Source organism: Pocillopora damicornis, chromosome 4 (assembly GCF_964200805.1).
Source record: "Pocillopora damicornis chromosome 4, jaPocDami1.2, whole genome shotgun sequence".
In the NCBI taxonomy this organism is placed as follows: Eukaryota; Metazoa; Cnidaria; class Anthozoa; order Scleractinia; family Pocilloporidae; genus Pocillopora; species Pocillopora damicornis.
Window position 1 is genome coordinate 1,553,259 of NC_142673.1, and position 24,242 is coordinate 1,577,500.

The 24,242-nt window shown below is 37.4% G+C and overlaps 5 protein-coding genes and 1 pseudogene across 12 annotated transcripts in view; 4 read left to right on the forward strand and 2 right to left on the reverse strand.

Moving 5' to 3' along the window:
• On the reverse strand, positions 1 to 3,401 carry LOC113672586 (extracellular calcium-sensing receptor). The gene has a single exon (XM_027188889.2). It carries the CDS (start codon positions 3,227 to 3,229, stop codon positions 500 to 502), a length of 2,730 nt encoding a protein of 909 aa, XP_027044690.2. The 5' UTR covers positions 3,230 to 3,401; the 3' UTR covers positions 1 to 499.
• Positions 2,780 to 9,046, forward strand: LOC113672768 (carbohydrate sulfotransferase 11). 5 transcript variants are annotated; one of them, XM_089203207.1, is made up of 3 exons: positions 2,780 to 2,914; positions 7,345 to 7,394; positions 7,804 to 9,046. In XM_089203207.1, the coding sequence occupies exons 2-3, from the start codon at positions 7,386 to 7,388 to the stop codon at positions 8,650 to 8,652; spliced, it is 858 nt and encodes a 285-aa protein (XP_089059333.1). In that variant the 5' UTR covers positions 2,780 to 2,914; positions 7,345 to 7,385; the 3' UTR covers positions 8,653 to 9,046. The 5 variants fall into 5 exon arrangements, with proteins under 5 accessions (XP_089059333.1, XP_089059334.1, XP_089059335.1 ...); XM_089203208.1 differs by lacking the exon at positions 2,780 to 2,914 and adding an exon at positions 6,205 to 6,308; XM_089203209.1 differs by lacking the exon at positions 2,780 to 2,914 and adding an exon at positions 6,205 to 6,308 and having other exon boundaries at positions 7,807 to 9,046.
• LOC113672769 (neuropeptide FF receptor 2) lies at positions 8,833 to 18,450 on the reverse strand. 2 transcript variants are annotated; one of them, XM_089203210.1, is made up of 3 exons: positions 18,163 to 18,450; positions 11,044 to 11,105; positions 8,833 to 10,448 (listed from the first exon to the last, which is right to left on the reverse strand). In XM_089203210.1, the coding sequence occupies exon 3, from the start codon at positions 10,297 to 10,299 to the stop codon at positions 9,385 to 9,387; it is 915 nt and encodes a 304-aa protein (XP_089059336.1). In that variant the 5' UTR covers positions 10,300 to 10,448; positions 11,044 to 11,105; positions 18,163 to 18,450; the 3' UTR covers positions 8,833 to 9,384. The 2 variants fall into 2 exon arrangements, with proteins under 2 accessions (XP_089059336.1, XP_027044915.2); XM_027189114.2 differs by lacking the exon at positions 18,163 to 18,450 and adding an exon at positions 11,688 to 13,520.
• Positions 15,322 to 23,693, forward strand: LOC149046402 (galanin receptor type 1-like). Its single transcript, XM_089203205.1, has 2 exons — positions 15,322 to 16,087; positions 20,560 to 23,693. The coding sequence occupies exon 2, from the start codon at positions 20,678 to 20,680 to the stop codon at positions 22,001 to 22,003; it is 1,326 nt and encodes a 441-aa protein (XP_089059331.1). The 5' UTR covers positions 15,322 to 16,087; positions 20,560 to 20,677; the 3' UTR covers positions 22,004 to 23,693.
• The window catches only part of LOC113672619 (uncharacterized), a 13,474-nt gene continuing 12,311 nt past the window's right edge, over positions 23,080 to 24,242 (forward strand). Inside the window, exons 1-2 of one of the 3 annotated variants that reach the window (XM_089203198.1) lie at positions 23,080 to 23,192; positions 23,767 to 23,828. In XM_089203198.1, coding sequence (XP_089059324.1) covers positions 23,815 to 23,828 — 14 coding nt within the window. In that variant the 5' untranslated portion in view covers positions 23,080 to 23,192; positions 23,767 to 23,814. Of the gene's footprint in view, positions 23,193 to 23,712; positions 23,829 to 24,242 lie in introns of all 3 variants that reach the window. The other 2 variants (XM_089203199.1, XM_089203200.1) reach the window with 2 other exon arrangements.
• The window catches only part of LOC149046403 (uncharacterized), a 2,735-nt pseudogene continuing 2,703 nt past the window's right edge, over positions 24,211 to 24,242 (forward strand).

Consider the following 24,242-nt stretch of genomic DNA (forward strand, 5'->3'; position numbering starts at 1 on the left):
TATTTACAAGATGATAAGCAAACAACACGAACCCAGTTGACGCCATTGGAATACTCGCTCCCTTTGGAAATATTGCAAAATCTTTCATCTTAGCCACTTTTCTTTTGAAATGCGATCAATGTTGAAAGTAAATTAACTTTCCTCTGATATATTTAATCATAGCAAGATCTTTATCAGAACGGATCACATTAATCCTTTACACCCTAACATCAGTATGTATATTCTCCATACGGTTTTTTATACATTTCCAAAGGTGCTGTGAAGGAGAATTTGTTTAACAATCAAGTGCTTCTTTAGTCAGTGATCGTTTCCTCTTTTCTCGTGACCTAAATGTTTGATTCAGGGATGATATGGTGAGGAGAAATTAGATGTATATCACTGTAAGGGGTCAAAGGAGGGTCAAGAGTTTCAATTTTTTAGACAGGCTTTATTTTTTAGGTGATTCCTACCAAGTTAGTTTTCCCACTTTAATGTGCACAGCAACAATGTAGTATCATGATTATAAACTACTTCGACGTGTAGAACAATGACGCTTTTGTCGGAAAGGACTTTTAACTGTTTCTTTTTTGAGAGCTTTTTCCCTCGAAGAATGGTGGGAGGAAGTGGATGGTTTTATGCTGTTAGCTGTCCTTAACTCATGTCGAAGAAATTCCGGGGTGTTTTGCTCCGGGTGGCGAAGAATGATAAAAAGTTTTGGTGCAAAAATGCAGGCAAGCAAAGCGTACGAATTAACCAGGGCAGTTGAACATGATACCACAGCCACATACCACCCTCCTAAGGAAGTCTGTACAGGAAAGAACGCAATCCACGATAGCAGAAGGATATACATCGCAAAACCAATACAGCGAGCTTCGTTGAAGTTCTCGGGAAGAGTGCGAGCTTTAAAAGCGTAGAACGCACAAACAAGGCAAATAAATAAAAGATAAGTGAGCATAGCTATCTCCATGAACTGACCTAGACTCGTTCGGTAAGGAATGCACGTAATTATTACAAATTGTCCTTTTTCGATTTCAGTCTTTGTGAAAGGAGGATCCACTGCACCCCAGATAATTGCAAATATAGCTTGAATCGAGTTTAACGAAATAACGGACACAAACTGCCCCAGCGAGCTGGCGCTGCTCTTTTTCAACCATCTTGCAACGTAAGTTATTTGAAAAGCTCTTAGTAGTTTCATGGTCTTTACTAATAGAACGGAGACACTCAGTGATGATGTTATATAGCGCCAGGGTTCAATAACGGCGCAAATGGCCGGAGAGGGCTGCGAAATTGTCAACAATGGTAAAACAAATCCCGCGGCGATGTCGGAAAGCAAAATGAAACTCAGATCACGATTAGCAGCCTTTACAACTGGAGTGTGATAATGCCGCATGAAAAGAACCGTTGTAAGGAATGTAAAAACAAATCCCAAGATGGTAAAAATAGCGAAGATGATTCCAGTCATGCTATTCCAATGGAGATTTTCTATTGGTAGGTCTACACATGTGGTTCTATTTTTATTTGACTTCTGCGTCCCAGAACACTTTGTACAGTTTGGTGATCCTTTGCGCGCATTTACCGCTCCATCAGGGCATTCAATGCATTGCCAACAACAAGAAACCGTCGTTGTTTGTCGTGTTCCAGGTGGACACGGCTCCAGACATATTGATTTTGGAATTTCGGATGTTTGACTGTACAAAGTGCTGTTTCCATTTCTCCATTTAATTAAACTGCCATTAATTTCTAACATCGGATTTCCTTTAGCCTCCCAAAAACCTATTTTCATTTTGACATAGTTGCCATCAATATTCCTCTGAAAGCTGACAAAGTCATACACGGCTTGCAGAGGGTCGCCATTTTCGTCAAATCCAATTCTACCTGTTATTCCTTGAAAACTCACATTACGCAGGTACAAAAAAACGTCTGAAGATCGCACGAAAGGTTTTGTTTGAGGACAAGCTCCGTTTGGTAACAAACCGAGTGGTGTCTTGCATTTGTAGATCATATCAAGTGCGTGCGCGACTGCGTAAATAGCGTCAATTTGATATGGAATAAAGTCATCGGACATCTTGGAAAATACTTCATCAGTTATTGTTAAATTATCCTGACAACGCGTGTAACCCTGGATGTCATTGTTTGTAGAGCAGTTGAATTCTTTCCTCCAGATAATATCAAACCAAGGATTTATGTTCCTCCTTTCATAAGACGTTTTTGTGGTGAGATGTTTAAGATACTCCTCGAAGTTTCTGTCTTGAAATTGCTTCGGTTGAATTCCTAAGTAAATTCCAAGGCTCATCAAATCGTTTCCGAGATATTCTGGAGTTTTAGTAGCCAATGAGTCGCTCATGATCCAAACCTTTCCGATGAGATTTTGACTGTGCGCTTCTTTTGCCAGATCCTTTGCGTGTGTTGCTCCGATCCACAAGATTATGACTTTGATGTTCTCCGCCCGTTTAAGTTTTGCAATAACAGGTTTTAACTGACTATCATATTGAGTTGGTGTGATGTATTCCACTAATCCAATACAAAAAGTCTGTCGTCGAAAAGATTCTTGCTCAAGCGCACGAAAACCGTACAGTCCGTACGAATGTTCCACAGCGATCACCGCTACGTATTTCCAGCTGAAGTGTTCAATAAGATCCGCCATTGCCCTTGCTTGAAAACCATCCGGAGGAACTGTTCGTAAGAACTTTTTATAAAAGGACCAGCTGAGTTCTGCGCTTGTTGCCGACGGGCTTATAGCCGGAATGTTCACAACTTGAAGAAGTCCTGCAACTTGAAGTGAGTTCCGTGAACCGTAGGGCCCGACTATGGCAGCAATTGGTAAGGTTGTGTTCCTTTTAGAGATAGAGCATTGCGCACAAGCGCTGGAATTGCCGACAGGGTGGCCATTGGAGTCTTCGACTATTTCCAAGAAATGGATGTGTGTGCTGAAATCGTAAGTATGTTCCATTGCTTTTGCTCTGTCCATGCAATGATCTCGAATATCATAACCAAGTTGAACATTTGGGAGGATATTTACGTTTTTGTTAATTTGCTCAATAGTGAATATCGCAGCCTCGACGCGTATTATTCCAACGAGATGTACGTTTCGGCAACCTTCTTCCGAATTCTCCTGATGTGCGGCCAGAAGGCTTCCAATAATCACGTCGCCATTTTTGAAAATCCTGTCAATTGTTTCTTGTAAGGTTGTCAAAGGATACATCACGTATAAAAGGCAAAACGCGAAAACCAGTCGTGAAAAACCAGCCATAATTAATCGTCCCCTCCTCGATACTTATTTTTACTTATTAAATTGTTGAGCTAAAATCGCCAATATTGAGCCAAAAAAGCAAACAGAATGTGATACCCTTGACATTTTTTTGACAAATTTCAGTAATTAGCATTTCTATCTTGCTTATATTTTGAAAAACTGTTTGCTGGTTTTACAAGAGAAAGGGGAAATTAGTTTTCAATATAGCACCTTGCTGTCTTCATTTGCAATTTATAAATGAAAAAAGGTATTGTTATCATCTTTGAAATCGGCTAGTTCGTCATGACAAGTCAATCCGAGCGGGCAAAAAGCATTATAATAATCTATGTTTTCGATGAAAAAAGAGGAATCGGCTGAGCAATTATCATTAACACTTCCATTTATGTTTACATAAAAAAATAACTTGTCTGCTTGGAATGGAATAAAAAGAAGTAAATATAATGTTTCATGTAGCGCCAAAAATAGGAAACTTACTTTTGTGACTTAAAATGAAGTATTAGTGTGCTAAACCTGACATGATAGTTTTAAAAGAGAATTAAAGGTATTTCGAAGCAGAAAACTTGTGATGCAATATAAAAGGAATCAGAGAAAAAATCGTGAATAGAATCCAGGCAAATATATTTAAACTTAAATTTCCGCTCAAGGGTTCAATGTTTTATTAATCAGTTATTAGATTACTACAAACAATGTATGAATTATATCGTATTTTGACTTGAACGACGGATCGTGTGTAGTAAACTTAAATTATAGAAATTTAAGCCGGAAAGTAAAATTAGGCTTCGAAAAGGAGCTCGATTGAGCGCGATCCTTTCAGTGATTGGGCACTGGTGCCTGCTGGGCTACGCGGCCACATGTTGGGAGCGAGGAGAATTTCATTCAAATTTAACAATTTTCAATTTTTTTTTCCCCATATCAATAAACTTCTGCTGCCCTTTCATTTGGTTGAATTTCTATGGCATGAATTTCTATGGCACGAATAACATGACCGATAACTGCGTGCTTTTCGCTATGCGCTTCTATTTTTTTTTCAATCAGCCAATGAGTTTGTTAAAATGCGTTCAATTACTCGGAGGCAATTTGGCAGGAAAGTAATCAGTTAATATTTTATGTAAAAAGCTGTTTTTCATTACAATGATAGGCGATGATAGCATGCCATAGAAATACTTGATAACTAAGTCCTATATTTTCCTGTACAACAAAAAAAACTTTTGATAGCATCATTCAAGATCTAAATCGAAAACCATTCAAAACAAAAAGAATTGCTCGCGTCTCATATCTTGTTTGCTCTTATTTCCATACGCGATTAGCACACGATATTTTGAAAACGATGCCGGATTTTTAATGGCGGGATCTCGCCTTAAAATTTGATCAATTTATTTTTGCTTTCACATTTTCTCCTTTTTGAATTTAGCAGGAATTTTCCCTCAGTAAAATTAAAATATATGCCAACTTCGAGAGCACTATCAAGAACAGCTTGAAAAGCTAAGTAAGCGTAATGAATATTATTGCGGTGATATCGAAAGAAATCATACAAATACAGTCGCCAACGCTGAAGTGCTCCTGGGAAGGACGAGTCGTTTTGCATCTTTGACTGCAAAGTCTTTTTCCTATGACAGAAACAGCCATTAAAAACAAAAACAACCGAAACAGAACATGTGTTCTGACCTCTTCCAAACCGGAGAGAGAAACTTAAGCTATTTAGTTTTTTCCAACAACTGACTGAGGGAGATGAGAAGAGAGCTGGGGAGAGCTAAAAGAGCTAATCTTCTCAGCGCTCTAGAGCGCGAGTTAATTAAGAACTAATGTTTACTGAAAACAGAGATCAGCCATGGTTATCAAGCTGAATAAATAAGCAAGAAATCGGTGTTTTGTTCGGTAAACATATGGAAGGCGTCTGCAAAATGGCAGTGACTGTGGTGAAATAGGCTTAACTGAAAATTTATAAGGTGTTCTGAATATTTTGGAGCATATATTTGCCGCGAGTCCTTCCTTAAGGTTTTCTGGATTTTCTCTCTCTATTGTCCGATCAGGACACGGTGAATGAGAGGAATCGGTCCATGGATGTCCACTACCAAACTACAACTTATTTGTTTTATCAAACTGAGTTTCAGATCACTGTTTTTGAGCGAATGAGAGTTGTCAGGGTTACAGGCAAAAAGACAATCGACGAGCAAGGGTTTTAAAGTTTTCCAACACTCGACTCAAGTAGAACTGACCATACCCAAATAGATCGAAATTCGTGACCAACCGCCTCCCAAAAAACTTGGAATGCATCTTTAGTGAAAGGAATTCCTGACTTATCTTGAACTTTTCCAATATACGAAGACTTTCACTTCGAGCAATGACTGCCGGACAAACAACAAAGTGCAACTGAAACAATAGGGCACGAAAGCTTCCTTGCGTGTTTGGCTTACTTGCCCCTCACTTAAAACCAGCCGGCAAAGTCAAATATAATTTTTTTAGAGGCTGGTGTCAAAGGCTCTTATAAAACATTTTACTAAAACGCAATCGAAACTCTCGATCATTCACACTTCGTTGCTATTCGCGAATTCAGTAATTTGTTTAACTTTCTTTTTCGCTTATTACCAGATGGGTCCCCATGTCCAACATGTGCTTTATAAACTTGTCATACAAAATAATCAGTCGGTGAGAACAGCGTTTAATATGATGACTTTTATAGTTCAACCGATTAAACATGTCTTATATATCTATCCGAACTACTAAAACTTCTGATGGTTTTAATGTCAACTTAACATGTACAAATACGTAATGCAAAACTTAATCGAGGGTTGCACGCCCCCTAAAAGGTCGAAACTTCGCGATATGATTACGATGTATCCAATGCCACCTATCGTTTTATTATTCTCACAGCCAAAATACAACCCTCAATAGACGAAAAATCGGTTGTTGATGGTAACCTCAATAACTGACTGGAATGTGTCACTGTACGAATAAATCAAACGCATAAATCTTGACAACCATTGACAACGTACATAAATAATACGTTTTAGAAGAGATAAAGGAGCAGATAAAGACCAACCTTCAGTTAAGTGACCACGATGGCGAACAATACTTTAAGGTCAGCCTTGTTCACTTTAACTGTCATTGCAATTTCTTTTGTCGTTCTGTACGTAGGTTGGATTAACTTGATAACTATGCGTATTCGAGGTAAGATACATTTTAATCTTCCTTCGAGTAAAGAGCTCGAACATTATTAATGTGATTTCAGTGAAATTCTTGACCAAAAACTGAAAAAAAATTTAGTTAGCCTTGATCGGGCTTTTACTGAATTTGTTTCGAGATGAAGTCGGCACATGTAGTGTGTACTTATCAAAACATTTTACTGATCAATTTATAGTGGACCCTCAAAACAATTATACTCTGTGAAAGTGAGAATGTATAGTTTATATCCACTCAACAGAAATTCAAAAGCAATAAATATGAAACCTTAACAAAGGAGTTTAATGGGAATTTTAGACAAGATTGTTTTTTGTAGCGGAGCCTTTTTTAATTACCATCCGGCACGCAAAGAACAATTTAAAAACGGACTGTAGTTCCTGTAAAATATATTAACTTTGACATTGACTTTTAAGTCAGATACAGCGTCAGATCTTGTTGTTGTTTAGATCTTGCCTCTCACATACACAAAAGCACCAAAAAATCATCATGAGAGTTGGAAGGTTATTTTTTAAGCTGCTAAACAATAATGTTAACTTTTAAGTTACGTTAACTTTAAAATCAGAGTGATAAAGCGAAAGATCTTCATCTTGTTTATGTCCTGCCTCTCATATATGCACAGAATAGAAAGTAGGATTAGGAAGGTAACGTTTTAAGCTGCTGAAGAATACATTTGTGTGACACAAGTTGACTAGACAAGGAATGGAAAAGAGAGCATGAAATGAATAATTAGCAGAACGAACATTGCCTGTGGCTAAATGAATGTTAATAAGATCGTAAATTTAATTGCAAGCTGATTTATATAACTCCCTGTTAACCAGCAGCCCAAACGAGACCAAATTATCTTGTAACAACCCTCACCGACGCAACACCCAGTTTCTTTGACAACTTAATTTTTCTTTTCAACATTTTTACGATTGTAAATTTTTTTTTCGAAGGTTTACACAATCGCACAGAATGGACCGCAATCAGAAGTAGAATGGTTCAGGTTTGGTTTTTCTTATTACTTGTTCAAATTGATGTAATTGATAACTTACTTCGGAGGTCCACCCACATTGCACACAAGAATCCAGAGAAAGACTAAAATTAGGGGCAGCATAAACTGATCGACTGTAAGTTATGTTAGCAGACTGTTCAGCACTGTCATTGGCATCGCTAGCAAAGTAATTTTAACCCTACATTATAAAAAATAGTAGATTGAGTAAGTTATACATTATTTGCAAGCAATTATTCACATCGCAACGAATTAACACCGTGAGATGAGTAGAAACAGCCAGGGCCAGAACATGATATCTCCTTTACGCCAAGTGATATGTACTTTTCATTAACTATATAATGAGCCTTTCCTCTTTTATGCGATCATTAGGCTTCAATATTTCTTTCTTATGTTTTTCCAGCAGCCAAATGACGAAGGATCAATAGAGTCTATGAACCTAAAGAGACTGGCAACGATCAGGGACTTCTGCAGAAGGAATAATAAAACCAACGAGTCCCTGCAGGATATCTCGAAACTTAACATCATCGTTAATGAAGAGTATAAAATATTATTTTGCTACATTCCAAAAATTGCCTGTACTCAATGGAAAAGTGTCATGGCAAGTCTTTACGGTCCACAACTTAGGTACCCTGGGATTCACGATGCAAGAAATTTTAATTTTCTGAGTAACTATCCAGCAGATGAAATCAAAAGGATGCTGGAAACATATTTTAAGTTCGTGTTTGTTCGAGAACCTTTCGAGCGGCTTTTATCTGCTTACTTGGATAAATTCCTACGAGGTGAACCCGCGTTTCACCATAATTATGGAAAACGCATTATTACGCTGTACAGACCGGGAGGTAATCCAGAAGATAAAAACGTCAAATTCGACGATTATTTAAACTACGTTCTACACATCGGGGACGGATACTGGAACGAGCACTGGCAAACTTACAACAACCTCTGTCAGCCCTGTGGTATTTCTTATGATTTCATTGGACACTTCGAAAATCTTGAAGAAGAGGCTCAATATGCTTTAGAAATATCTGGTGTAACAAAAAAGGCGAATGTCTCATTTCCTTCGGTCAAACCATCGCTAACCTCATCACAAGTTCCATTTTTCTACAAACAAATCCACAAGGAGCGGCTTTACGGAACTATGCAGTTATTTGGACCAGACTCTGAAATGTTTGGATATGACTTGCCAAAATCATTTTATAAAATCATTTCTGAACTCAGCCAGCAGAACAGAACGAATGACGATCCCTAATAAAAGTTGTGGAAAGAGAAGAATTGGTAGGAATCGCTCAATAGAGACTTTGGTATTGGGCTCCGCATCTTGGCTTTAAACACCAGAACTCCGCAATGAAAGCGTTCCCATAATAGTTCATTCCCTACCTCTGGGGCAAGTTTCTTCCTTAGGTGATGAAATGGAGTGCCAAATAAATAATTTTGTTCTGTTCAATCGCATTTTTTATTTTTTTCATGTACTGTAGATAAACTGGCACTGACTGAAATCGAGAACTTTCGACACCAACAATTATTTACGTACATCATATTCAGTTTTAGGAACCATGCAGTTTCCTAAACTGATAGCTGTTCAAATTGCAAAAAAATTATGATAACTGTAATAATAATAAAAGCAATAATAATGATGATAATAACAATAACCACGTTTATTTTTGAACTTAATTCAAGGTTTCCGCATCTTTTAATGTGACAGTAACTTCTCATCGTTTAAATCCTGTGTGGGGCACTACGAATTTCCTTTTTCACATTCCAGCAAGTACTGAATCATCAATTTACCTACAGTCACGAATTCCTGGAAGAGGAGGGTTGAGGCGCGCGGGAGAAGGGGGGAGGGTTCCTACTTACGTTTCACTTGCATCAAAAGGTGGAAATAACGCGTCACAGAAAATCAGATAAACAACTTTATAGTCCATTTATCGCCGTGAAAAGCATCTCGCAATAACCCCTTTCTCCCCTCATTGAAGAATGCGCTTCAACCTTTACAACAAAAAACTGTCTTTGCGTACTTCATGTATTCACGGCGAAAATACTTGGTTATTGTTCCATAGACTATGGGATGGACACAGGCATGCAAATATGCCGCTATGTCAGCCATTCTCAGGAAAATGTTCCAGAATTCCTTATCTTTATCGGCTCCAAAGTCCGTCATGAGCCAGGCGACTTGGATTGGCAACATACAGAGAGCAAATAATATTACAATCAACCCCATCATCTTGATAATTTGGAGATCTTCTTTTCTTCTCGCTTCTAAAGCAAACCTATCCTGTGCGTTGATATCATGCCGCTCTTTCGCTTTTCCTATGTCGATTCCAATCAACATGTAGGCGCCCGCAATGATTGTCAGTGGTAGCATATACTGCAGTGTAAAAAGGATCAATGTGTACACGCGGCTTTGATAAGGTTTCCAACTCTCTCGGCATCCTCCAGTCTCGTCATTTTCAGCCACGATCACGAGCGGAAGCAAAAGCAGACAGCCAGCGATCCAAATAACAATGATCCAAGCGATGACGTGTCTATGACGCATTTCCGGTTGTAGGGAATTGACGATGACGCGCCAGCGATATACAGCCATGAATGTCAGTGTAAAAATACTGACGTTAAAGGTGGCTGTCATAAGCGGAGAGACAATCTTGCAAAAAAACACCGGAAAATTTATTCCACCAAGGAGAAAAGTATTCAACGGTAGAGACAAAAGCATCAGTGTTAAGTCAGATACTGATAAGTTCAAAATAAGGAGATCGTTCACCGATTTTCGCTTTCTCTTCCACAGTACCAGGGGAACAACAGAGTTTCCTCCGACGGCAACAGTGAAAGTAATCACGTATAAACCAAGTTTGATGTATTTCTCTGTCTCAGTAACAGTGGAAAAATTTGTTGGGTGACCCATTGATGTCTGTATTCCGCGCGATTTCAAATCCAATTTTACGACTTGTAGCCTTAACCTTTCCCAACAAATCAGTTTGTTCCGTGCATCTTCTGGTAGGGTTTTTGCACAGACTTAATCTGTTTAGATCAGCGCATAGTGATGATACTACACTGGAAAAAAAAAAGGTTAAAAAATATTTCAAAAGTCAATTGAAAAAATTTTCAATCAAAAGGAGACGCGGATATTTAAATAACCAAACAAAGATAAGGTCGTGAAGGCATTTTCCAGACACCGTTAAAAGACACCATGCAGTCGTTTTTTTTGTTTTTTTGTTTTTCAAGAAATCATGTAGGAGTTGGTCGATCTTTGGTTTAAAACGTTTATAAGAAAATTCCGTTATTCTCCCTTAAAGACAGACCTTGTAACAGTAATGAGTACACAGTCAGGCCGGATGAAAACATACTATGTTGATCTTGTTCCATCATCACTTCAAAAACAATTCTACACAAAGGAAACGCCAAGCCCCTAAAATGATTCATAGCTCATCGGGTTCTGATTCTAAGCATAAAGCTGGATGTTTCCGTTCTAAAATTAATTTTTGCAATAAATTTTTAGCAGTGACTTCGGTCAATAAAATTTTTAAATCTTCGCTACTGAAGACCGCAAATGGTTATTAAAACTGTGATTCCAGCCAACATCGGCACACACTTTCTAAGCATTAATTCAGAAAGTCAAATTGAAAAGGTGAGTAAAAGCACAACATACCTCTCTGTAGTTTAAGTCAAGTTTAAACTGTTAATGCAGCTTCGTGACTTCGTCGCTGATGCCTTCAACGATAAAATGGAACAAAACAATCGGGCTTCTCTTTTATTAATAAACTGTTTTCTACTAACCAATACGACTGCAGTTCCATTATTAAATTCAGGTGTAGTATCAACATAGTTAAAAATGTTTTCCCCACTATAGCATCTGCCGATTCTTTATTTATATTGTGTACATGACGCACAGATATTGAGGTATTTTATGTTTTTTATGCCTAGATAAGAGCATTATTTTTTTTCTGCTAGATGAGAAGTTATTACATTTTTTCATTACGTTGCCCGTGTTACGCAAAGAACAAATATTACATCTTAAGTTTTATGTAGCTAAAGGCAGTGAGGTGTTCAGTCGTACAGTAGCTGAAACCTCAAAGTCTACAATTATTTTCCGGACAGTTTTTCCAATACTTTTTCTTGGAAAGTAATGTTATTTTCTTTGGCCCGGATAGACATTAATTTCTTTTGAGAACAAGCATTCAAACATTCCGAGTAGAAAATAAATTCGCTGCAGTCATAGCCTAAGAAAAATATAAATAAACATCAATAAATAGAGAGATCTTACGAAAAAAAAAATTTATGAGCTAAATTCACCTTAGAAGTTAGAAGTCATGACATATCTCTCACTAGTTTTGTAAGATCTAACAGAATCGTGCGTTAAAGCAAATGTCGCCGCAGCTTCTCATGTCATCTCAGACAAATGACCAGAGGGATTTCCAATGAACATTATGCAAAAAGACTCTGATTTCGTGTTGAATTAAGCTCTTATCCTTTGCCTCAGGGGATAAGAATGTAAAATAAGGATGTTATCTTTATTGCCAACCGGACACTGAATGTCGTAGTTAGCAAATGAAAAGAAAAATGGAAAAAGTATTACGATGCCTCGATGATCATTATAAATTTATTAATAAAATGTGGTGATAACAAATGCTTCTACAATGTATTATCACATAAAAGAGGTAAAATTTCTTATATAATTGAAGTGTTCAATTGAAAAAAAGAAAAACGCGTCGAACTTGTCTTGAGAAAGTGATGGTAGTAACGTTTTTTAGCAAACAATGAGTGGAAATAACAACTATTAATCGGAGGCATCGTTTGCAGTGTATTTGAGTTTACCACTCAAACCTCGACTCTTGGAATGGTATGAATAAATTCAGTGATATGAGAAATACTAGCTGGTGACAAATAAAAGACGAAAGGAAAAAGTTCATGTCTGTCTAGAACAAAACCGACTCCTTCATTAAGAGTGAGGCTAACTTGCTGACGTTAGCAAAACTAAGAACCTCACTTGACGTTTTAAGCTTTCAAAAGCATACACTCGAGAGACCAACAGAGAATTGTTGTAAATTATTGATTTTTTTTTTTGTTTTTTTTTTAAACTAAATATAACATTTTTCATTCTGGTTACTTTAAAAGCTGCTAATGGATAGGTTACTTAAACGCATTTTCTTGGTCTGAATTTTTTTTTTTCCAGTAGACGTTTTTAAGGAACTTTAGGCTCGAGGCGCAAACTTGTCAAAGAAATGTATATGCATGGTTTCTAGGAAGCTCTCCATGTGGATTGCGCGAGTCGTGGGCGCTGTTTTTTATCAACAGGAACTTCATTTGATGAAAGCCACTGTAACCATTTCAACGTTAACTTTATACAAAGATAAAAAAAACTTAAACAAAACCTTACTAACTTACTTTACCGATACTAGGCTCCCTGCATAAAAACTGAAGCGGCTTTTATTTTTGTCATCGGAAATAGTCTCTAAAAATATCATAATATTGGACTCAGAGATGGTTAAATTGAGATTTACGGAAAGCCAGGTTTGGAACACGAGGTACTGAGACAAATTCGCCTTTGAAGTCGTCAAATAAGCACCGTGATCAAGCAAATTACTAAATTACTAAAATTTATCCGAAGATATTTCTCGCATGGCTTCAAAATGTTTAAACGGAAATTTTAGGTTGCCTGAGTAAAATGGTATGACTGTATCACAAAATGTCGATACATGGTCTATCATGTTCACGCGGATCACGCAAAATCACACAAGTTGTGTGCCCGCTGGGTATTCTGCATGGCATAACGAGCACAAGGGATTCTTTAGGAAAGTCTTTAAAGGATGAAGAATGAAAGGATGAAAAATTGAGATTTAGCCACGATTCAAGTTTATGCCTCTAAAACATTAAGGCATGTTTTGTGAAGGAGCTAGCACTACTGCGCAACATTTACAGTCGTATGAACAGCCGCCTGGTTTGATTTCTGTGCTCTAGGGATCCAAGATGGCGGAAAGAAAGCTGAGTGTTCGCTCGCCCTGAACTATGGCTGATTTGAAAGTTACTTGATGAAGCCCTAAATGAGCAAACAGGCTGGAAAAAAAACGTTTCCAAGGGTAAACTGTTGTGTAAAAAATAAATAACGTGGACTTTGCATGAAAGCAGTAAAGCTGAAAATTGGGCTGTAACATCCGAAATCGCTTTGTTAAAAGCTACACTCCTATTCAAAGGAATATGAATTTCTTTTTCCACATTTTCCTTGTGTCACCGACTCTAAAAAAGGTCATCATAAACAGTCACAAAGTTAGATAAGCATCACATTCGTCTCAATTTAATGAGCGCTTGTGAATTTCTTTTCCTATCAATGATTAAAATTTCATTCATTTCTCTGTTGTCACAGAGCGAACAAAAAAACGTTTTCATTTTTCTGAAATGAAGAAAACAATAACACGGTTGCTGTGGGTGGAATTAATTACCTTTTTTTTTTCTCCAATTAATGCTATTTTTTTTTACAAAAATAGAATAACTCAGGGTCCATTTTTTTAAGTTCACAAAGCAGAATTTGATTTGTTCAATAAAATCTACGACACATCATTCGTCAAAGTGCTGCATTTCATTCTCGACGTAAAAAGTATGTGACCGTGATTTTAATGAGTTTGATTACTCAACTGAACACTCCAATAAAAAGTAGAAGAAAATTCTCTTTTATAAGTCTTTTGTGTTTCACGTAAATAAAACTTATTTATCTTAACTTGTACAAAAAAGGCCAGAGTTTTACTCGATTAGAAAATCATCAGATTTCTATCACTGCGTGACATTGCAAACTTTTATATAAATGTTTAAAAATATGTTCAGATATATTTTCTTGATTTGTTTCATGTTTCTCAGCAGACCATGCTCAGTAATTTAATTTTCATGACTGAACATTGTCTAACGCACGTAATATTTCAAAGAAAGAGTTGGGAGTTTAAAAAAAATCTCATCACGATGAAGGTAAAGCTAGATCTTATCACCTTCAATCAACCGAACATCACTTACGTTGGTGATTAAAAACGTGAAGATGTTTTGCTTTAACAACTGGGTATTGCGCCTCGCTTTCATTTGCTCAAAATTTCAGCTGAGGTGAAACTATGCTTCTCATGGAAAGGTTATCGAGATGGCTGTTAAAACCGAGTCGTAAGGTAACTACAATCCTAAACTAGTAAATAAAATAGCAATAAATGAATATGTAAACAACTGAATCCATGAGCTGTAAAGTGATGTTGATGAGTGCCTTCACCTGCGTTTTACAATCGGGATGACCCCCTTGTGCGACTGCGTGTGTACACAACGCAATTCCTTTTGACTGGATCATTCTATTTAAAGAGTTTTTATAATATTTTTGAGGCTTCCTTTGACTTTTCCGAGCACGAAAAACGTGATGCGAAGATCTTCATCCCCAATCCCAAGTCAATATTTCACAAATGAAAATTTGTCATTATAATCCCTGCTGTCGTTTCACAACAGCAAACGATTTATGGGGATATGAGATTTACGTTATCAGCTTAGTTGATAATACCAAATTACCCTGTTCTGCTCACTCTCCCAACGACGCAGCACAACAGTTTCTTTAGGAACTTACTCTTTTTATTCTTTTATGGGAATAGATTTTAAAAGCGTCATAATGAAACTCTGATCCGATACCAAGAAACGACTTATTATATCTGCAAACCTCTGTTGGAGTCTGTTTATATTAAGGATATCGAAAGATCGCGAATATGAGCGAAAAAAAAAGTAAACAGTAAATCATACGTGGTACGTCAGTCGAAATTGATGCCGTGAGGCCGGAATAATTCCATGCGACGCTTATGCTCAATGTCATTTGAATTTTCATTGAATTTTTACATTTTAATTTTAACTTTAGTTCGTTCTGTTATGTCCAATCTAATTCCCAACGTAAAAATAAAACTTCCAAAATCAGCCCGATTTAAGATGGATTAAGTTACCAGAGACAGCGTCGTCATAGGACATTTTTGTGACAAACAGAATTACCTTTAAATTTAAATGTCAACCATGAAACAAAAATACTAACGAGACATTGAATGATAACAAGGGTATTACGGGAAAAAAAAAATTAATTGAAATGGTTTCCAAACAACGAAATACAAAAGATACACGAAATGTTTTCAAGATGTTTAAAAGTGACGTGAGTGCTTTACACTTAGCTTTGCGTTGGAAGGAAATTACAAATTTAGCTGGTCACTTCACTTAGGTTGTTTGCCAGCATGTAGCCACGAAATTTAAATTTCGACGCTCAGAACCCTCTCTAATTGACCACGTCAATTTTCTATTTTGCGCTATGGTGAATTCTTAACGCAAGATTTTCTCTTAGTCAGTGCTTTGAGCACGCTAAAAAAGTAAAATAAAGGAAAAAAAAGTTACGTGCTGTAAATAGATGTTTCTTTCAATTCTGTGCTACATAGAAAAGTGTCAAACTTAACATTTGCGAAATGACGTAAATAAATGTTGACAATCTCTTTATTTCTTTGCTAATCTCAGGGCTGATGAGGTTTGACAAATTTACAATGGTGATAATACCTCTGTTTGTTCAACAAATATGTTTGTTGACGCGAGTGCCGATTACTAGTACCAATCTACCGTCGATCCATCACTTTTTCATTGCAAAAGTACACTAGGTGTTCGCTCTTCGTGCAGCTCTACCAAGATCTTACTCTTATGATTTGAATTAGAAGGTATGTATTGTGTGATTTTGTTAACACCTAAAGTTTGGGAGAAAAGTTAGCAATTCTTCTTTCGAACATATCAACCGAATTATTCACCTCAGACGAAAAGCAGCAAAATCACAGCCTTTCTCCTTGTCACGAAATTAAGTTTTCGAAATAACGCTTCTGTCTCTGGGCTATTTGCAGTCTTTGACTTCGAAAATACGAAATATTTCGAAGGTTAGTCCTTAAAAAGAGATAATCCGGCTTTAAGATCTTGATATTACATCATTCGCGAAGGCCCCCGAGTTCGCTTAGAAATCATAATATCCTGTGATAAGATAATACTCTATGTTGATCTTATGACTACAGTTCACGCACACACTTCGATATTTTACGCCGATTTGCATGTAGATTCATAGATTTATCTGACTTGCAATGGAGATTAGTTTTAAGAGTGTGAATAATGCAACACTCAGATCAGCGTAAAAACCTATTTGGTTATTTAACAAAATATTCCTTAGTATTCATAGCAATTTAAACACGGAGAAAACTGTTTGCTACACACGAAACACCACTCTACTTAAATTGGCTAATAATGAAAACACTGCGCATGGAAAGTTTTACAGGCTACTTTTTATTTCAGGTTTGTTATCTTCTTAACCCTTTGACTCTCAAGATCTCATTAGTAATTCTCCTAACTGTCTGCCAAATGATTCTCATCATGTTAGTTTGGAGAATGTGGTATTGGATCAATTGGTAATCCCATAATTGATATTCTTCTTTATTCTCATCACTTGTCTGCATGATATTGTATAGATATAGTAAGGAGAAATTCTGTCTTGGTCACTCACAGGAGTGAAAAGGTTAAGAATCAGGCGTGCCAAAAATAATCTGACTCATCAAAAAAACGGAAACAGATCTATTTTGTTTCATCTTATTCTCATAACAACCGCTTGTTATAACAGGACCTGCCACTCAACATTATACAAGTGTGTGCGTGTGGAACTGTTTAAACATTGTTATTGTTTTCAAAATATTTTTCGTGATCCCACAAAGAAAAAGAAAGCTTGAGATGCCAAAAAGACCGGGAAAAATTGATTTTGTTCTTCTAACTATAGCTAAAAACCACAGATTTCGAAGATTTCAAATTTTATGAAAGTGAATGGACAATTCAAATCTTTAAAAAAGTCAAAATCACGTCAACCTGTTGTCATCTCGTATTTGATTAAGAGACGAGGATATTGGAGATCAAATAATTCCAAAAGCTTAGAGACTCCTTAAAGGGCTCAGAAACTATTGGGAAAAATTTTAAATAAATAATGAATTATGGAAATTGAACATCGAACATGCTTTTATCGTTTTTAAATAATCATTTCAAGAAAATTCTTTCCCGTGTCCTGCTTGCGGCGAGAAAGTCGATTAATACTAGTTCAGTTTGAACCAGATTAAGATCCTGTTGGTTTTACTCTAAAAGCTTACTCACCGGTCATACTATTAACTGTTATCCTGCAATCTGAGCCCATTTTGCAAACCCTAAGAGAGCATCATCATTAATGCAAAAAACACAAGTGTTTTTTTCCCGCAGTGCCTCCTTAGGATGTGCTTAAAAACTGTGCTGTGTGTCGAGTTAAGTCAAAGGCAGATTGTTTTATTTTCAAAGCGACCCAAATGCATATGATATGCTTAAAAGTTTTAAAAATGTAATTGGCATTTGACGGAAAATAAATAAATGCAATGCATTCTTAAAATTTTATGACCCAGCCAAAGAAATAATGCATTCATTTTATTCCCTGTCCTCACCGAAATCAGCTGTGGTTTTATGCACTCGGTTCAGATCGATTTACAAAAAACACGAACTGTGGTGTGTTTAATGGGGTAAATCGTAGCACATTTACCACCCTCTGAGTTCTTCGCAGAATTTTGAGAAATCCAGCATATATTAAACGTAAAGGGCTAAACGCCAAATTAAATGAAGGTAAAAATATTCTGCAGTAGACTGTGTTTCGAAGTTTCATTTCGTTTCCAATTCTTCCAATTAGAACTTAGCTACAGCTGAAGTTACGTTTGAAAAATCTACAAAGATATGCAAATTAAACTCCTACCCCTCTAGGTGAAAATTGTGAATAATATTCAAAATTGTCTGCCAAGTCAATGGAGGAAGTCTATCCGTTCGTGTTGATGTCTCTCAAAGAAGCAGTCGAAGGAAAGACGGGAATTCGATTCTCAACTCCACGTCTAAATGTCACTACGAGGCGACCAAGAGATATGTCTTGTAATGGCCCTTCGGCATCTGTTTTACGTATTGATACCACGGGCCTGCCATATGTTAAATTCCCATCTGATAATACTGCACATCCTCTGTAAGAACCTAAAAGTTGTTTCCACTCTCTCGAGCAAACTGATCATGAAATCGAGGTTGACTTTTGGTTATGTGTCAGCAGCTGTTCACTAATTAGCTCGGTCCATACTCCCACCATACTCCATACTCTATCCTTTGTAGAAAAATTTAAAAACCCAGTTTTGACCAGTATGCATTCTGCGCGGTGTTGGCCATCTGCGGCCGTTGACTCGATGCTGATTATTCCTCAAGCTTTGGAAAAACGGTACAAGCATCGCTCTCGTGAAAACCATAACAAAAACAGAAGTGCGCAGTCAAATGGCTACTACTGAGTCTTACAAAGAGAATCTGCCGTCAGTTTAAGTTCGAAAGCCGGTGTAAACTATGTTAGGGATAAAAGTTTTTCTTCGTTTTAATGAACTCCCAGAAAGGCTAAGAGCCTTGAAAAGGAAATTAACTTTGTGGACCCTCTCAGTTTCTAAAAAAGTTGCGATAACAGGTGTTACATTGAATTTCATGCGAAAGAAATAAACGTAAGCGTCTTTGAATCAAGTTTACTATTAGTGCTCCGAACAGAGAAAAAAAAACATATCATGCACGAGATGTGAATCAAATGAAGTCAGCATATTAAGCAAAGGGAGACGTTGAGTCTACCGAGTGACGCGAAAAGCTTAGATAAATATTAATTACTGTAGCTCATCATTCATTCTGGTCAATACTTTATCGGTTTCGTCAGACCATAAATGTACTTTTAAGTTTAGTCTCACTTTTCCTACTTGATACTTCAAGCGACGATTACTAATAGTTAAAATGAAGCATTTATCAACGGCCTCTCCCTTTTAGTATGCTTTTACGAGTCATCATGGTTTTATTTAACGAAAAGATTGTTCTAATAAAATTCCGGAATAAAACAAGCTACCCTTTCCTCGTATCATTAAATTCTTCTGAAAAAAAAACTGATTGTAAAGGCTTCGAAGGTCCCTAATAGAGAACCTCAAAATTTAAGGGCGATTCCTAATTAAGCCAACTTTAGTATTTTAAAACGAGACTCACGTTGCCAGACACAAATACGTGCCAAAGTTATCAGTGTTCATCTTCGTTTGCGATAATTTTAAGCTTTATCAGAAGGACCGGGAGATAGACTGTGAAATTTATTTCTTAAGACCAACTTGCTAACCTTCCGCAGCTATTTTTACCACCCACCTCGTCTTGCGGTGTCTTTAATAATTACTGCACATCAGGTCTACCAATATTTATCGAAATCTTGTCACTTTACGCGAAAAAACTCCAGACAGGAACTGATGAATAATGAAGTAGTTAAACCTATTCCTCGTTACACCGAATGAGCACATTTTTACTGATTGCCATGAAGCCAAAACCAAAGTAAACACAAAAAACCAATCAGGAAAAAGGATTCAAACCACGATGAGGACTCGATGCGAACTCCCGGCGTCAAGCGCGGGAAAATGTGCGTAGCTTCTGATTGGTTCTAGTCGTCAATTCTGATTGGTTGTGGGGATGGCACGAGCTTTCCGTAGAGCAAGGTAAAGCGAAACCAAGGCAATCTCAGATTATCTTGGATTCCGTTCGACACTCTAGTGAAAATTGCGCTATTTCGCATCGTCAGCTAATGCACCCGTGTAGTGTTACATCCGACTTGTATTCGCCCTTGTTAAATTGGTTGAAACTGTTGAGAGACGAAATTAATTCAAAATGACTTGAAACGCATCAGCTAAAAAAAAGAATTACCTAGTTCCTTCTTAATAATTTCTTATTATTGATTCTTTGTAATTTTTTTGGAGAATAGAGATATTCTTAGTAATTTTTCTTTATATTTGCGAAGTTACTTCGTAGGAAGTGTGCACTCCAAAGATTATCTCAGATTAAAAGGTTTTCATTTACTTAGTGACAAAATTTCCTTTCCTTGGCTAGGAAATTAAGAAGCACATCCGTATGACAAATTTTTATATTATGTATTTGTTCCTGAAGAGGAACTTACGCGGATGACATGATATAATTTTCATTCGTGAGACACATGTGATGACAGCTTTTGGCCAATGAGGGATTCATCTGTCCACTCAAGATGGAAATATGAATTTATATATTTGGTACTATGCTCCTGGTTTTGTTTAGTAACTTATCAGGTGCTTTTTACTTGTAGCAAGACGAAATAGTCAACACAATCCAGCTCTTGAGAAGACCACAATTAGGATTCATGCGTTAAAAGCAACAATCCTTACTGAAGTGAAGACGGGCGCTTGGAAACGCCAGCCTATAAAATGAGCGAAGAAAACAGTAACAACTCGGCGAGCAGCAATCATACTGGAGAAGGAACCCCAAGTCTGAGTGAGGCTGAACGAACCTTTAAAGTTGTGTTCTATTCCTGTCTGTTCATTTTTGGATCGCTAGGAAACCTTCTGGTCGTCTTGGTTGTAAAAAGGAAATTAAAAAGCAGACGAACTATAAACGATTACTTCATTCTAAATCTGGCGTTGGCAGATTTAACTTTTTTATGGCTATCACTTCCTTTTTACACAAACGACCTTTATCGTCCGTTTAACAAGAATTTATTGTACTGTAAACTAATTTGGCCAATGATGTCGGTTACTTTGTCAGTCAGTGTTTTCACCTTAACGTCCATGGCAGTTGAACGGTGTCGAGGAATCACAAACCCTTTGCAACCGAGAATCAAACTACAGGCCACATTGATATGGATTTTCCTAATATGGATCTTCGCCTTCTTGACGATTGTTCCTCTTACGATTGCGGCACGTTCGGGAGGTGTTCTATGTACCGAACGTTGGCCGAAGTTTTCATATCGCCAGGCCTACACTGCAGTACTATTTGGATTTCAGTACGTCCTGCCTCTGGCAATAATCGCTACTGCGTACCTGAGAATTACTATGCGTTTAATCACTTCCCGGTTACCAATGCGAACTTCAATAAACTCTCGCGGTCAGGTCATCAGACAGAAGACCAGGAGCGAAAACATTCAAATCATTCGAACTCTAGCAGTTATTGTGACTCTATTCATGGCCTGTATGTTACCAAATCAAATTGCTTGGGTACTTTTAGATTTTGGAGGTGCCTCGTACGCTGGGCTTACAAAAGCTTTTTGGACATGCGCAGAAGCTTTGTTATTCCTTCACGCATGTGTGAACCCGATTGCATATGGTTCTTTAACCGGACGGTTTCGTCAAGGGTATGTTCGATTTTTTCGATCCATCTTTTGCTGCAAAGAAAGACGCTTAGCCCTTCCCAGCCTTTCTGATAACCGAACGAGCACGAGACATTCAAGAAAAAACCATAACGGTGTTATAGTGCACGGCTCTTTAAAATGCAAAAGTATTATTGATAATCCTAAAACCACACAACTAAACATGCAGTCTTCTCCTACTTTATCCATAACTGGGGAAAGAGCTCAGGCTGGAAACACTTTATCTGGTCGGTCTCCTCCTCAGATAGTAAATACCACGGATATAGATGTAACAAATACAATCGAAACAAGAAATTGCGGGACCAAAGAAGTTGCGAGTTTGTTTTATGCCAACTCTGCCTTGCAAACATCAGACGAAGAACAGAATGTTAAAGAAACAAGATTTTAATTGACGTCTTTACATGTTATTCCTACAATTTAAGGATCTTCTTTCAATGATATTTGATGAGTACATTAACCACGAGTAAGAGCTCGTTTAAAAGCCAGAAGTAAATCATAAATTAAACGGTAAAATAATTACGTGTCAACCACTGAGAGCCCAGTAACTCTCACACTTGGCTCAAGCATTATGCACCATTCCTATGAACTGATATCAAGTGTTGCGGCTGGTCGACGCGCAGCCGTCGCCTGGGTTCCCATACGGGACATCTAAATTTTCTTAATCCTTAAACCGTAGTCTCCCTTCGCCTCAGGCTGTGAACGTCGTTTCAAAGCCGAGGAAGATTCCACTGCGAATGGAGTCAGCATTTTAATCGACTGAGAAACCTAACTAGGAGCTCATTAGTGAAGCACACCACGTACTTTTCCTGTGCAATTTTTGACGTAACACCCTAACCCTGCTTATCTCTAATATTCACTACCTCATTTGCGTAGAAATTTGAAAGTGGTGGGGGTCTGGGATTGCAATTTGACACCTGTCTATTTCAACAAGAAAAGGTTATATTATAAGTTAAATTAAGTTGTAGCCTCCCCCACCCCCAACGGAAATTTTTACCCACCTCTTAACCTTTATTTTAGAGGGTCAGAGAAGGGAGGCAATCGATTTAGTATTTCTACTAAGTACAATTTTTAAACGGACATTCTAGTTTATGCAATCGTTGACTATGAATGGTATAGAAATTATTGGTTTGTACGGTTTTACGTAACAAATTGAACGCACGGGATACATAGGCCAATCCGATTCTTAGAGACACCGCTGATACACTAGAGGCTCGTTCTTTCTCGATGTTCGTCCAAACTACCACCGACAGAGCTGAATAACGTCTGCAGAGCTGAATAACGTCTTCCATTTTGTTGCTTCGACGCGTTGTTTTCCTTGCCGCCTTAGCTTCCTTTTACAAAACAACCCCCCAAATAGGAAAATACCTTCGACGACAACAAAATGCCATGGTTTTAAATGCCAGTCCCTTTCTTCTTCACAAATTTAGCTGAATTTTAAACCTCGTGCGCTTGAGCCCGCGTTACTGACCGCATACCTGTGGCGTAGCATTTTGTTAATCAGCTCTGCCCTGCCGACGCCCAGATTCGAAAACGTATCGCGGATAGTGTCTAAAGGGGTGTTGTTCAGGACCGTTAAGGTACACTTGACTTCCGTTGAATAGTCTGTTTCTTTGATTGATGCTTTAGTGACTAGGAATGTTAACCACAACCAACACTAAAACGATTTACAGCTGCAGCAACGAGTATGCAAATCTTTTAACATCATTCCAAACGCACCAAGATATCTTACATGATTCGACCGGCTGATCAATTCATCCAACAGCAGTTGTTTTTCAATCATGATGATGATGCGAAAAATATATTTGTTTTAAAGGTTTCTGAAGATTATCAAGTGAAAAAATTTCCAGTTCATGAATTTTTGTTATGAAGTTTTGTAGTCGCGACTTGAAAATGACGCAATGTTTTTCTTACGTATTTTATTCTCCAATGTTTTCATCCATGTCGGATTTAGCCACCATCATATGGAACTGAGAATTTTTCTAATGCGGGTCGAGATTGTGCTTCAATGCGATTTTCAATCCTAATTAAAGAAAAAAGGAAAAGAAGACAAGCCATGAATAAAATATGATTTCTGATATTTTTCTTTGTGGAATTCAGCATTAATTTACTTGCCCTTTGAAGCGTGACGGGAAGTGTTTTCGCTTTCAATAGAGCCCACAAACATTGCGTGGAAAACGACCGAGACAAATCTCCCAATCTATGAGAAGCTTAAGGTAGGTAACTTAGTCAAAGTGTTTCCGATAATTTGATGTTGTATTAATGGAGAATTTTGTAAGATCGTGCTTTGGATCACGATTCATGACAAAATAGATGGAATCAACTGTCAGATGTCTGACATTAGCCGTCACTGTTGAGGAGGGAAAAACCCTAGTTCTAACAATGAAATAAAACAACGCAACGCAATAAGGCAATTGTGAAGGTTTTAACTCTCTATTTGTAATTTTAGCGTCCTTTTTATTGACTTTACATGCGCGCATGAATTTGCAGGATTGGAAACATGGCATTTCGTAACTAAACCAAAACTTAGACTTTAAAACTTCAACTGACTACCAAGTTTTCGGAACTTTGTTCGCCGAAGTCACTAAATTTCACAAATCGTCCCTTAACTAGCGCTCGAATTCCATCGC